General features: G+C 38.2%; 1 protein-coding gene across 1 annotated transcript in view; it reads right to left on the bottom strand.

Moving 5' to 3' along the window:
• LOC144960487 (uncharacterized) overlaps window positions 1-13,436 on the bottom strand; it is a 21,697-nt gene extending 8,261 nt beyond the window's left edge. Inside the window, exons 1-5 of the mRNA XM_078893640.1 lie at window positions 13,319-13,436; window positions 11,617-11,822; window positions 9,481-9,643; window positions 9,076-9,234; window positions 2,727-3,239 (exon numbers count right to left, since the gene is read on the bottom strand). Of these exons, the coding sequence (XP_078749766.1) occupies window positions 2,727-3,239; window positions 9,076-9,234; window positions 9,481-9,643; window positions 11,617-11,822; window positions 13,319-13,388 (1,111 nt within the window). The 5' untranslated portion in view covers window positions 13,389-13,436. The remainder of the gene's footprint in view (window positions 1-2,726; window positions 3,240-9,075; window positions 9,235-9,480; window positions 9,644-11,616; window positions 11,823-13,318) is intronic.
• Window positions 13,437-15,173: the final 1,737 nt, after the last annotated feature.

Below are 15,173 nucleotides of genomic sequence, written 5' to 3'. Positions count from 1 at the left end.
ATCATCATCATCATCATCATCATCATCATCATCATCATCATCATCATCATCATCATCAACAACAACCTTCCGAATATTTTCGTTACAATCCTTCACTTTCACCATTCCCATATAGACTATTGAATCCAATTGGGCCATCTCTGCCGAGCCATCGGTTTGGGAAAATGTTCATTTATAAATTCCATCGCATTTAAACTCCTCCGAGGGAGAGATTCATCCTCTTGGGGAAAAGATGTTAGGTTGACATAATATGTGACCCTTCGTTTCAAAACGGTATTAAGTCGGGATGATTAAGATCCTGAAAATGGATTTTGTATCCATAAATATCATGCTTGAATTGAGTTTATATGCTTTATAGAGGAAAAGGAATTTCATATTTTACTGTGTTAAATACCAACGTTTCAAATTCTTGCCCAGTTTAACTATAATATGATTTTCTAGCACCTGGTCCATCCCGACATAATACCGTTTTGAGACGAGGGGTCACATATATAATCAAACTGAGGGACTCCGCATGCTTTGATAATATAAAATTGAATTAAAATTGAGCTTTTATATAGAGCAATATCAACTAAACGTGCTGAAAGCGCTTTACAACGTGGCCAGATAGTTTGTTGTTGTGACATGTCATCAAAACAGAAAGGACTGGCCTGCTCTTTCCCCGGTAATGTGCGGCTATGTGGTCTAGTGGTATAACACTCGCTTTCGGATCGAAAGGTCCTGGGTTCGAGCCTCGCGCTCGGCGCATAGTTGAGTTCTTGGAAAAGGATCTTTACTCACATTCTCTCACCGTACTCAGGTGTAAAATGAGCACCTGGCCGGTAACAGCGTTGTCTTTGTTCGAAAAATTATAATATCGCCTAACAGGCGTCATGTCCCGTCCTACATGTTAAATGCTGCTGTTGACCAGGGACCCCCTTTAAAGCGCTTTGGGCACGTTTAGTGGATATTGACTTACTTGACTTAGATGCCTTTCGCGTCTCGACCGAAAGATCGGGTCGCCTTGGCTGTTTCCAGTATTTCCTGTGTGAGGTGTCTCCAATATTGCCGGTCCTCTGCTAGGGTTCTCAGATTTTCAAGGTCCCCTGCCGTTATGAGACTAATGCTTTGTCCAAGTGTTGTGAGGTTTTTGTTTAGGATCACAGGGAGTGTTGTGATCGGTCTTCCTCTGAAAAGGTTCCCGTGTTTTTGGAAGTATCCCGACATGGCTTGGTTAGCTGGTATGTTTTTGGATATTGCGCTATATAAAAGCTCAATTTAAAGGTCACACCAGACAAAGACTTTTGGTGAGTTGCGAGGACGCTCGATAACTTCATCAGGTTTTTGTTTCCTCCAATGTCGAACCATGTGTTTGTGTAAATATGCCCGGACACGTATTGAGCTTTATATAGCGCAATATCCACTTAATGTGCTCAAAGCGCTTTCCAAGGGGTCCCTGATCAACAGCAACATTTAACATGTAGGACGGGACATGCCGCCAGATAGGCGATATTACAATTTTTCGGACAAAGACGACGCTGTTAACGGCCAGGTACTCATTTTAAACCTGAGTACGGTGAGAGAATGTGAGTAAAGAGTCCTTTCCAAGGACTCAACTATGCGCCGAGCGAGGCTCAAACCCAGGACGTTCCGATCTGAAAGCGAGTGTCATACCACTAGACCACATAGCCGCACGTAAAAGGTTACTTCATCTGATACGGCAATGTTTTCAGTGAGTTGTCGGCCTGCCAATGTTCGATAATCATGTCGGACAAAGCCAAAATAAATTACGATTTATGTCAAAATTACCCATTTCTTCTGATGACGTCATAACTCAGCTACCGACCGCTACCAATGTGTTAAAACCTTATATCAATCATAACTTGAATACATTCTGCACAGATGGCCAAAATCAGTGTGATGAAATCTTACATAGCTCTTGAGTGATTCAAACCTGGAATGACTGAAATGTGTCAATAATTTTTTTTTAAACGCTGAATTTCTCTGCTGTCTGTAATAATAATAATAATAATAATAATAATAATAATAATAATAATAATAAGAAGAAGAAGAAGAAGAAGAAGAAGAAGAAGAAGAAGAAGAAGAAGAAGAAGAAGAAGAAGAAGAAGAAGAAGAAGAAGAAGAAGAAGAAGAAGAAGAAGAAGAAATGGCATTTACATAGTGCTTCATCCCGTTGTCACATGCTCTAAGCGCTTTACATGGATATTAAACAAAACATATTACAGTAAGACAAGCGTTGATGGAAAAAATGATACGAATTCAACTAACAACATGATAATTGTATAGCAACTTACAACGACGTATGTCTTGATCCCAAAACGTTCCGTGTTTGGTATTTAGTGCGGCTATGTGGTCTAGTGGTATGACACTCGCTTTTGGATCGGAAGGTCCTGGGTTCGAGCCTCGCTCGACGCATAGATGAGTCCTTGGAAAAGACTCTTTACTCACATTCTCTCACCGTACTCAGGTGTAAAATGAGTACCTGGCCGTTAACAGCGTTGTCTTTCTCAGAAAAATTGTAATATCGCCTAACAGGCTTCATGTCTCGTCCTACATGTTAAATGTTGCTGTTGGCCAGGGACCCCTTGTAAAGCGCTTTGAGCACGTTAAGTGGATATTGCGCTATATAAAAGCTCAATTTTTTTTGTTTTGTTTTTTTATTTTGTTGGGGGGGGGGGGGTTTGAAGTTGTTTTATCCTTTTTGCTGAGAACTAAACATTAAGTACCTTCTGCCTTCTGTGTTTGTAAGTGGGATAGCTGAGACTCCAATAGTTTAACCTGACCACCGATTTTCCGCACGTATTCACTCGTCGAGTTTTCGCGATGTTCGAACATTCGCTCTTGTTTCTTAATTCTCGTCGTTTGTTCTTCAAGCATCATGCTGTGACCTTCCAATTGTGAACTTTGACCGTTTAGCACCGTTTCCATGTCTCTCAGTTTGATATCTTGACCATGCAAGTTTGACTTCTGTTTATTTATTTCTACTTGGTGATCCTTTAAAATGATATCCTGGCCTTCCAGTTTCGATTTCTGAATTTTTAGCTCCATTTCCAAATATTCAACTTTCTTAATCTTATTCTTTAATTTTGATTTTTGATTATTCAGTTCAACTGTCTGGTCTTTTAACGTTTTATCCTGAGCGTTGAGTTTCTTATCTTGATATAAAATTGTGTTTTTCTGCTGGTTTATCGTATCTATCATGTCTTCCATTCTTGATTGCAAAACAATTGAGACGTTATCTGTGGATTGAGACAGTAACAATCATTTTTTGGTCAAAGGCGATTTAAAAAGGGGTCCCAAGCCAACAACAACATATTTAACATCTAGGACGAGACGGGACATCATATCCTGCCTGTTAGGCGATATTGCATTGGAGTCTTAACGAAATCGTTCCGATCGACGAGATACGAGAAAAAAAAGGTGCCCGGATGTAGCCTTCTTACATCACATCTCGACGCTATGAACGAGATCTCGGTAGCACCGATGCTGCGTATCTTTGAGAGCATTCATTAAGGCGGTACACCTTCAAAGGACGCGATAGACGGAAAGTGACGAGTGGTCGTGTAACACCAGAGTCATGTGACGTGGACCACGAGGTTTTGTATGTAATCTTTACGTCAATGTCTCTACGCTCATGAATTAATTAATAAGGCTGGACTCGCAATCTAAATCCGAAATTTGTGTTTTAAACTCTTTGTGCGGCTATGTGGTCTAGTGGTATGACACACGCTTTCGGATCGGAAGGTCCTGGGTTCGAGCCTCGCCCTCGGCGCATAGTTGAGTCCTTGGAAAAGGATCTTTACTCACATTCTCTCACCGTACTCAGGTGTAAAATGAGTACCTGGCCGTTAACAGCGTTGTCTTTGTCCGAAAAATTGTAATATCGCCTAACAGGCGTCATGTCCCGTCTTACATGTTAAATGTTGCTGTTGACCAGGGACCCCTTGTAAAATGCTTTGAGCACATTAAGTAGATATTGCGCTATATAAAGCTCAATTTCTTTAAATTTTTTTTTTAATCAAACGAGTACATCAACGTTTTTTTTTTGTTTGTTTGTTTGTTGCTTTAGGTCTCTTCCAACACAATTGAGGTTATATGAGAGACCGCTGAAACAAAAAAAAACAAGCAATCTAACAAAAATAGTACAAATGTAAATCAAAATCATAACCTAAAGATATCATAAGCTAAATTATAAATAACCAAGAACAAACAGGCAGAAGATTTACAGAAAAAAAAAATATACCCTGTCAAAAATACAATCACAAACCAAAGAAGCAGGATAGGCTAGTAAAGAGAAGAAGAAACGACATCACTATCGGATCGTATACCCATGCGAACATCATAGGTATATGATTCAAGGGTGATGCTCCCATCCAACCACCCGCAGTACATCAACGTGTTCGTCTCTTTGAGATGTCAGTAATGATATAAAAATCAAGAAAATTGGCCGATAAATTTTTAAAAAGTTGCTTTAAAAAAGCTAAAATATACAAATGCAATTTTTAAAATCAAATTTATTCGTTAAACAGTTGGTTTTTAACCGATTTTTCTGAAATAAAGACCAATGTACCTCATATTTCAAGCTGATTTTAGAAAAGTGAATTTCAAATTCCTCACAATTATATTTTTTACTTTTAGATTTTAGCTATTTGGCATCTTGACCCTTTAATGATTAGTCCTCCTCACTTCTCACGTCGTGTCAACAAATGTCAACTATGCATTGCGTCTTCGCTGAAGCATGAGAAGACGGTCATCGGATAGTTGCGTCACATTCACCACCTCGAATAATAATATAGTATTACCCGGGCATGGCTGATAGGTAAAAGAAAAAGCCAAATTATGTTCTGGTTACATTTGAAACAAACAAAAAATATTACTGATCTCGTCTAATTTAGATATAAAAAAATGTTATAAAAACCAAGGAAAGCGGCTGATAAATTTTTCAAAAGTTGTGTAAAAAAAGCTAAAATAAAGAAAAAAATTAAAATCAAATTTATTCGTAAAACAGTTGGTTTTCAACCAATTTTCTGAAATAAAAATCAATGTTCTTCTTTTTTTCAAGCTGATTTCAGTAATGTGACTTTCAAATTCCTCAGAACTATATTTTTTTACTTTTAGATTTTAGCTATTAAGCCTACTCAAAAAGGTGTTACATTTTTTTGTATAAGAATAGCGTAATACGTGGAAGGCGAGTAGAGTCTTTGTTTCGGCCGGCCGGTTAGAGAGGACGCTCTACTCACAATTGGATTCAGTAGTCTGATGTCACGCCGCCCGGCAACGGCGGCCATCTTGGTTCTAAACAAAGAAAATCATTACTTTTTATTTTTCATGCTGGCTAGAACTTTTCATATGCCTTGTGATCAGAATATGTAAAAGTCAAAACATGATCAAATTTATGTATGTGGGGTTTTTTTCCTCTGGATACGCTTTTATCCTCGCCGGAGAAATATTTCATACGGGCGTCCGCCATTGTTCCGATAGTTTAGAGCCAGTGTTACTAAGTTACCATGCGTCATTAGGAAGGAAGTGACGTTACGACTGTTGAAGAGTATTCTGCACGAATAAAGACGGTGGGGGTAGATCAAAGAAGGCAACATTTTTATTTACCAACCATTTTTCTTCGTACTAAATTATACAAAGTAATAATTTCGCATCAGAAAAAAAAATAGGAAGTTCCCATCTCTCCATCACAATAAAATAGATACCACAAATGACAAAATCGGCCCACAAATAAGGGAGTTATAAATTATTCACTAAACGTGCTCAAAGCGTTTTACAAGAGGTCCCTGGCCAACAGCAACATTTAACATGACAGAATGGACACGACACCTGTTAGGCGATATTACAATTTTTTTTTTCGGACAGAGACAACGCTGTTAACGGCCAGGTATTCCTTTTACACCTGAGTACGGTGAGAAAGATTGAGAGAATGAGAGAGAAAGAGTCTTCTACAAGGAATCAACTATGCGCCGAGCGATGCTCGAACCCAGGACCTTCCGATCCGAAAGCGAGTGTCATACCACTAGACAACATAGCCGCACCCAATGGACACGTGAATTAATAGACAGATTGCGCATCAGGGCGCTAACGGGGCCGATTAGAGATAGACGACGATTGGGATTGTTTGGAAGCTTTAACCCTTTGCCCACTAGTCATTATGACATCCGAAATGCTATCGCCTTCTACATCTACGCCAGAACAGAAATAGAGGGTGGAGCCTACCATGATATAACATTTTATGGAGCCCTATCATATCAGTTCTGTCCACTGACAGGTGGGTGGATATCGCTTTCCAGAACTTGTGTCCTTATATGAAATTCTGAGTTTTTGACCAATCAACGATTGCTCTTTTGATAGTTCGCTTGTCAAAATGAGTCAGCTCAGCCCTTGATTTATGTAAAGGCATCACAGGCGGTATATGTTGTGTAACTTCGAAGACCACGATTGACCGAAAGCGATGAATGGAAGCCCTACTGTGGCGTGGAGAACGAGGTCTTGTATGTATTGTTACGTCATATCTCAACGCTCGTGAATTCTTAGTACGGCTGGACTCACAATCAAAACACGAAATATGTGTTTTAAACTCTTGAATCAATCGAGTTACATCAGTGCGTTCGTCTCATTGAGAAATGAAAAACGATATATAAATCAAGAACATCGACCGGAAAACAAGGAAATTATCATAAAATTATAAAATGTGAGAAAGCTGTTTTCAAAATCAAATCTATTACAAAAAAGGTTATTTCTAGACCGATTTTTATGAGACAAAGACAATTTTTCTCCACTTTTCAAGCTGATTCCAACAATGAGGTTTTCAAATTTATCGCGATAAGATTATTTGTCATTATTTTTTTAAAATACCCAATTGACTGCTCAGGAAATGAATACGTAATCCTTGGCGGCTAGCGAGTAGGTGTTAAATTTTGCTTACCCTTTCCCACGTAGACGCACACACACACACACACACACACACACACACACACACCGACTTATCGTCGTCTAGCATCCTATCGTTCGGCTCGACGATTAAAAGGGGTTCGTATCGTCGCTAAAATAATTACAAAATACATATATTTAAAATATATTTATAGTAATGTGAATTAAATATTTTAATGCTCTAATATATCAAGAATGATCATTATTATGATTTATTACGGTGTGAATTGAATTAGACCTTTAAAACTGAAGTTTAATCTGATACCCTACTCGCTGTTATCATTCGAGTCTAAGTTGTAATAAGGCAACTTTGGCCAGAAGTGAAAGACATACATTGTGTGTTCAGTCTGTGTGTGTGTGTGTGTGTGTGTGTGTGTGTGTGTGTGTGTGTGTGCGTCTGCGTGGGAAAGGGTAAGCAAAATTTAACACCTACTCGCTAGCCGCCAAGGATTACGTATTCATTTCCTGAGCAGTCAATTGGGTATTTAAAAAAATAATGACAAATAATCTTATCGCGATAAATTTGAAAACCTCATTGTTGGAATCAGCTTGAAAAGTGGAGAAAAATTGTCTTTGTCTCATAAAAATCGGTCTAGAAATAACCTTTTTTGTAATATATTTGATTTTGAAAATAGCTTTCTCAAATTTTATAATTTTATGATAATTGTCGATGTTCTTGATTTATATATCGTTTTTCATTTCTCAATGAGACGAACGCACTGATGTAACTCGATTGATTCAAGAGTTTAAAACACAGATTTCGAGTTTTGATTGTGAGTCCAGCCGTACTAAGAATTCACGAGCGTTGAGATATGACGTAACTATACATACAAGACCTCGTTCTCCACGCCACAGTAGGGCTTCCATTCATCGCTTTCGGTCAACCGTGGTCTTTGAAGTTACACAACATATACCGCCTGTGATGCCTTTACATAAATCAAGGGCTGAGCTGACTCATGTTGACAAGCGAGCTATCAAAAGAGCAATCCGTTGATTGGTCAAAAACTCAGGATTTCATATAAGGACATAAGTTCTTGAAAGCGATATCCACCCACCTGTCAGTGGACAGAACTGATATGATGAAATTAGGGATCCATAAAATGTTATATCATGGTAGGCTCCACCCTCTATTTCTATTCTGGCGTAGATGTATAAGGCGATAGCATTTCGGATGTCATAATGACTAGTGGGCAAAGGGTTAAAGCTTCCAAACAATCCCAATCGTCGTCTATCTCTAACGGGACCCGTTGGCGCCCTGTCGCGCAGACTCAGTAATATCTATTTGATATCGGAGCTTCTTTTAAAATATATCAATCGTCTCTGTTACATATTTGTGTGGCAATATGGTTCAGTGGTATGACACTCACTTTCGGACAAGAAGGGTGAGTGTTCGAGCTCCGCTCTGAGCGGCGCAGAGGTGAGTCCTGGGAAAAGACTCTTTACTCAAATTCTCTTATCGTATGCAGGTGTAAAATGAGTACCTGGTCGTTAAACAGCTTCTTACATATGTCTTGTTTTTGTCCAACATGTAAAGTGTGGCTGCTGGGTTAGGACCACCCTTTTGATGTAAAGCGCTTTGAGCATATCGAGTGCGTGTATATGTAATGATCAATCTACAAAGCGCGCAAAATCCATAAAGCGTTCTCCATACAAAGACAATAAGAAACACAAAACACAAATACTATCATCTATCACTACTCTAAATACTGAGTACAATAATAAAAGAACAGCGATGGAGGCTATTTGGTCACATCTGACGTCGAGAAGATAACATCCCAGCCCAACCTGCAATGACTGAATATTTCCTTCATGGCAACAAATATGAAATCAACCACCAACACCAAATACTATCATCTATCACTACTCGCCACGAATCATTAGAAAAGCACATTCTGCAGACAAGGGTAGACGGCAAGAGAGGAAGAGGTAAACCAACAAGAAGCTGGGAACAAGATATATGTGAATGGCTGGGAATGACAACAACTCAAGCAAGTAGACTGGCGGAAAACCGTAATCTGTTTCGCAAGAAAGTTCGGGAAGCAACGTCCTACGCAGGATCAGCTGACTAGATGATGACCACTACTCAAAAGCCTGACTACAATAATAAAAGAACAGCCGCACAATGGCCTATATTGTTACCATGTTCTTTAATCTGAGCTTCTTGTTCCTCGAGTCGAAGTTTCTGGACGTAAATCAAATCACGCTGGCCAGACACGATATTCCCAAGTCTTTGGACAACATTCTCCAGATTGGACATTTTCTCCATCAGTTGTGTTGTAATTGCTGTGATGTTGATGTCTGCACAAGAATAACATTACAATTTGGTACCTTATAATAATAATAATAATAATAATAATAATAATAATAATAATAATAATAATAATAATAATAATAATAATAATAATAATAATGATGATGATGATGATGCTAATGATAATAACAATAATAATAATAATAATAATAATAATAATAATAATAATAATAATAATAATAATAATAATAATAATAATAATAATAATAGTATCATAAATTATGAAGACTTACTATTTACAGTCACTCGAACCTCTGTTTTTTCCTCTTTCATATGCAGTAATTCATCGACATAATACATGAGACATCCATATGAACCTGCGTCGTCGATACGTGGATGCCTTATTGTCAGCTGGATATAACTGAGACTGGCATCGTTGGCTAGAAACCCTTTCACCTGCAAACAAAAAAAAATACAAAAATAATTTTTAAGTGATACCAGGCTGCTGGTAGCTGTAGATTGTAAAAAGTAATAGACAAAAAATGAATAAAACAGCTTCAATAAAAATAACAAAATACCAGTCAAGGAACGTTTCGAACTCAAAACCCTTCGTCAGCCAACAACAACAAAAATAAAACAATAAAGACATAAGCACATTACTAAATTCCAGAAAGAATACAGATCATCTACAAATTATCTCTTCCGTCTATCTGGAATTTAGTAATTTTTTAAATGTCTTTATTGATTTTTTGTTGTTGGCTGAAGAAGGGTTTTGAGCCCGAAACGTCGCGTTTGGTATATTGTTCTTTTTTGAAGTTGTTATATTCATGTGTGTTAATTAAAATAATTTTTTAAAACATTTAAAAGTGGGGGGGGGGGGGGGGGCAAGAGGCCAAGAGGTTATCCTCCTAGGTCATGGCGGGAAGACATCAAGAGCTGGACCAAGGTGGCAAATATAAAATGTGACAGCCTGGTACGAAAGAGGAAGGAATGGAGAGTCATTTCCAGTCGATCAAATTTAAAGTAACAACTATAATAAACCATCCTCTTGATGGAGTAGAAAGAATTCATGGAAAAGCAATAGATAGGAAAGCATTCTCAATTACCACCAATAAAAAAACATATTTTATACCATGAATTTAGTCTTTTACCATCTGGGAGAAGCTTTTGTCAGATTAAATGTAGAACTAACAAGTATAAATCAACGTTCGTTCCATCAGCAATAAAAATGTTGAATATTTCATATGGTACAGAAAAACCAAGGATTGATAAGTTGACTGATTAACTGATTAATTTATTTAATGTTAGATGAATTGACCAATTGATAATGATGATAATTTTTGGTGTCGAATTGCCACAAATGTAACGAATTGAAAATGAAATGAATATGTTTATGTTGTGTATATCGCACGCGTGAAAGAAAGAGAGGAAGAGAGAGAGAGAGAGAGAGAGAGAGAGAGAGAGAGAGAGAGAGAGAGAGATAAGTAGGAGTGAAATATCTGTTCAATGTTATTGTTATCATATAACGTTATAAAAAGTGTAACTAAATAACAAATTGCCATATTTGTGGACAATAAAGATCTATTATCATTATTATTATTTTATCCAATAAGACAGGGTCTTGGGATGAACTTAACGACTTTTGACTTATCTTTCGACTTATGCCTCTTGGCTCCAGGCGGAGCATAGGGCCGCAACAGCACTCTTCCATCTTCTTCTGTCCTTGGCACAGACCTTTGCCTCACTCCAGGTAAGATTGGAGACGCACAAATCTTGTTGAAAGCTTTTCCTTCAAGTCTGTTTTGGACAACCCCGTTTCCTCTTGCCCTGTGGGTTCCATTCGAAAGCCTGCTTGGTTATATTACAGGGCTCTTTCCGCAGGGTATGGCCAACTCATCACCAATTTCTGCGTCTGACCTGGACATTCATTTGCTCTTGGTTTGTTCTTGTCCAAAGGTCAGCATTCGGCACTTTGTCAAACCATTTCAACCTGAGGATTTTGCGAAGCTGCAGAGTATTTCAATATGTACGGCTATGGGGTCTAGTGGTATGACACTCGCTTTCGGATCTGAAGATCCTGGGTTCGAGCCTCGCGCTCAGCGCATAGTTGAGTCCTTGGAAAAGGCTCTTTACCCACATTCTCTCACCGTACTCAGGTGTAAAATGAGTACCTGGCCCTTAAATCCGTTGTCTTTGTCCGAAAAATTGTAATATCGCCTAACAGGCGTTATGTCCCGTCCTACATGTTAAATGTTGCTGTTGACCAGGGACCCCTTGTAAAGCGCTTTGAGCACGTTAAGTGGATATTGCGCTATATAAAAGCTCAATTTTTTTTAATTTTTGTTTTATTAAAAACCCTAAAACAAACTATAAATCATAGCGTTATTTCGTTAATATCTGAGACAAGGACTAGTGGTTAAATTCTATACCTCCATATTATCCTTCATACCGGGTCCCTTGGTCACACCGCCATGACTGTATAAAGCAATCGACGCTTGTCCGTTCTTGATCAAGTTTAAAGTAACAACGGTCTTAGCCCAGAATGCAGGACCCTCTGATGAACAATTGATGATGAGCTCGCCTGTGAACTTTTCAATGAAAGTCTCAGGGTTTGCCTCCATACGGATCGCTGAGCCTGGAAAAGATAAATTAAATGATAAAAAAATAAAAACTCCATACTTTTTATTTAATAGAAATGGCTGGGAGTCCAAATTGTTCCGTGTAGCCCTTTCTATTTTTATTTTTTTTTGCAAACGAGCACAGAATTACTGGCAAGTCTAAAAATTATAAAACTACAAGGTTGAGTGAAAAAGTAATAAGACAAATCTCCTACTTAGTTTAAATCTTTTACATGTGATGTCATGTTTGGCTTCAAGGACTTATACATGTACTCTTTAAACCAATAGTTGAAAATTTTAATTCTATCAAATTTTAACAAAGTTATTGCAGTTCAAAATGGCTGCCTCCATTGATGTCTGTCAACGACAGAGAAATGTCATTAAATTTCTTGTTTTTTTTTGAAGAAAAGAAAATCAAGAGTAAAACTCGGGCAATAGGTAGAGACCGTATTTTAAGGTAGGTTGAACGTATATTATTCCATCACTTAGAAGAAAATGAGATGCAATCCAACGCCTAATCTGACAGCCCCTCGCCTCAACTATAGATAGAATGCACTTGGCTAAGAAGCTCATAACATTGCCATCCGGAAGTATAACGGACCAACCCACAAAACTGTGTGAATCCATGAACGTTTATAGTCGGGTTAATACAGTTCAGTAAGCATTATTCATAAACGCGGGTGGCAAAAAAAAAAAAACAATAACAAAGACATGAGTGACGTCATCTTCGAACTATCAATATCTTTATCTGACAAACCTCGTGATGGTCGCCGTCCAAGCAGTGTCAACTCAGTGAATCAAATAGACAGACCATGGATCAGATCGGAAAGAAGAATATATCTCAATAAAATAGAAGGAGACCTGGAAGACCGCTGTGACGGAAATGCCCATCAACTCGTCAAATCCTTGGGATTCTCAAAAGCCCGAGCTCTTTGGATACCCAGGCAGTTGATCAAGAGTGGGAAAGGATGAATTGCTGTTCCGAGCTTTTCCTGCCAAGTAGGAGAGATGGCAGCTTTCTCAGTAGAGTGATCACTGAATATTATGAAACCTGGGTTCGTCATATGAACATGAGTCGAAGAGACAACTTCGCCTGGCCGGGGAGATCGTGTCATCAGGAAATATAAAGGACCAACACACAAAACTCGGTGTGACCTTAAAAGTTTATAGTCTAGTTAATACAGTTCAGTGAAAATTACTCATAAACGCGGATGGAAAAAAAACAATAACAAAGACCTGAGTGACGTCAACTTCGATTTATCTGTAGCATATGATTTAGATAGTATGCACTTGGCTAAGAAGCTCACAACATTGCCATGAAATATACCGGACCAACACACAAAACTATGTGTAACCATGAACTTTTATAGTCTGGTTAATACAGTATAGTGAGAATCACTCACAAACATGGATGGCAAAATACAATAACAAATACCTGAGTGACGTCAACTTCGATCTATCTATAGCATATGATAAATATAAATTATTGATAATAATAAAACAGATGACTCACCCCGTCCATTGCAAAAACTAAAAGCAATTAACGCACTGTGTACAAGAAGTATAGCAATTAGTTTCGCCATGATGTTTTTGAAAGCGAGTCGATGTGTTTCTTTATTAGTATCGCTAGTTGAGTTGACGCATATTATAATCTTATGTCAGTTAGAATTTTTTTTCATAACCCTTTTACGGCAAGAGTGTTTTGTTTGTGCGGCTCTGTGGTCTAGTGGTATGGCACTTTGCCTTCGAATCGGAAGGTCAAGGGGTTCTAGTCGCGCTCTGAGAGCTAGCGGCGCATAGTTGAGTCCTTAGAAAAGCCTCCTTTACTCACATTCTCTCTCCGTACTCAGGTGTAGAACGAGTATCTGACCGGTAACAGCGTTGTGTCTGTCGGGAAAAAAATGTAATATCGCCTAACAGACGTCGGGTCTCGTTCTAAATGTTATATGTAGCTGTTGGTCTGGTACCCCTTGTAAATAAAGCGCTTTGAGCACATTAAGTGGATAGTGCGCTAAATAAAAGCTCAATTTTTTTAACGGTAAGATTGTTTTGTTTGTGTGGCTCTGTGGTCTAGTGGTATGACACTCGCCTTCGAATCGGAAGATCAAGGGGTTCGAGTCCCAATTTGAGCCATAGTGTATGCTAGTGTTAAGTCTAACCTGGCTTTTAAGGAGTTTGCTCTAGACAAGATAGTGAAAAAAAAAGTTGATATCGTTTGTATACGTCACACTGTGATAACAAGTAGGCGGTGATGACAATACCACCGTATTCTGGAAAAACACATATTTAAAAAATTGGCCAGAAAACTCGTCCTTCAAATATCGATCGATTTAAACGATTCTCATCTTGGCAAAGACTCTCAAACCTTGGACAACGCTGTTAACGGCGAGGTATTCATTTTACACCTGAGTACGGTGAGTGAATGTGAGTAAAGAGCCTTTTCCAAGGACTCAACTATATGCTGAGTGATGCTTGAACTCAGGACCTTTCGATCCGAGTCATACCCCAAGACCACATAACAGCACGTAGCATCCAGATATTGTTTCATGACTGACCCTGGTTTAACCCTATCTTAAATGATAATCCTATCTCTGTCTTTATCGATTTTTAAAATGGAGTTTAACTTTCTTTTTTTTTTTTTTGATGTCATGTACTGTCTATATTGTTTTGTGTTGATGTAAAGCGCCAAGAGCCTCATGGTAGAGAATATCGTGCATTCTATAAGAGTCTATTATTATTATTATTATTATTATTATTATTATTATTATTATTATTATTATTATTATTATTATTATTATTATTATTATCAGGGTCTGCACATAGTCGCACAATAAATAGGGTAATAAAAGCAAATTACTACCAATGTGATCACCAAGAAGTCCCATTCAGGCACAAGTACAGGATCCCACTAAGAGGAAGACACTCAATTGCTTATATTTATATAATACAGTACTCACTGAATTCATGCACGCTCTGAATACGACACACTGGTACCGCTGCTATGTGGTATGACATTCGCTTTCGGATCCGAAGGTTCTGGGTTCGAGCCTCGCTCGACTCATAGTTGAGTCCTTGGAAAAGGCTCTTTACTCACATTCTCTCACCGTACTCAGGTAGATTCCAAGAGCACACTATGTATCATTGTGCATAGTTTAAGATCATATATAAGTCTCCTCCAGACACCAGCAGCACAGGATCCCACTGAGAGTATCACACACAAATGTTTACAAGATATAGTGGAAACTAGTAGTCGTAGTAGTAGTAGTAGTAGTAGTAGTATTAGTAGTAGTAGTAGTAGTAGTAGTAGTAGTAGTAGTAGTAGTAGTAGTAGTAGTAGTAGCGTATGGCTCCACCTCCAAATTCATTTC

This window comes from Berghia stephanieae, chromosome 15 (genome assembly GCF_034508935.2).
Source record: "Berghia stephanieae isolate SIO BIC M18660-M18661 chromosome 15, UCSD_Bste_1.3, whole genome shotgun sequence".
In the NCBI taxonomy this organism is placed as follows: domain Eukaryota; kingdom Metazoa; phylum Mollusca; class Gastropoda; order Nudibranchia; family Aeolidiidae; genus Berghia; species Berghia stephanieae.
Note: the sequence above shows the minus strand (reverse complement) of the source record. Positions and strands in the feature narration are given on the sequence as shown.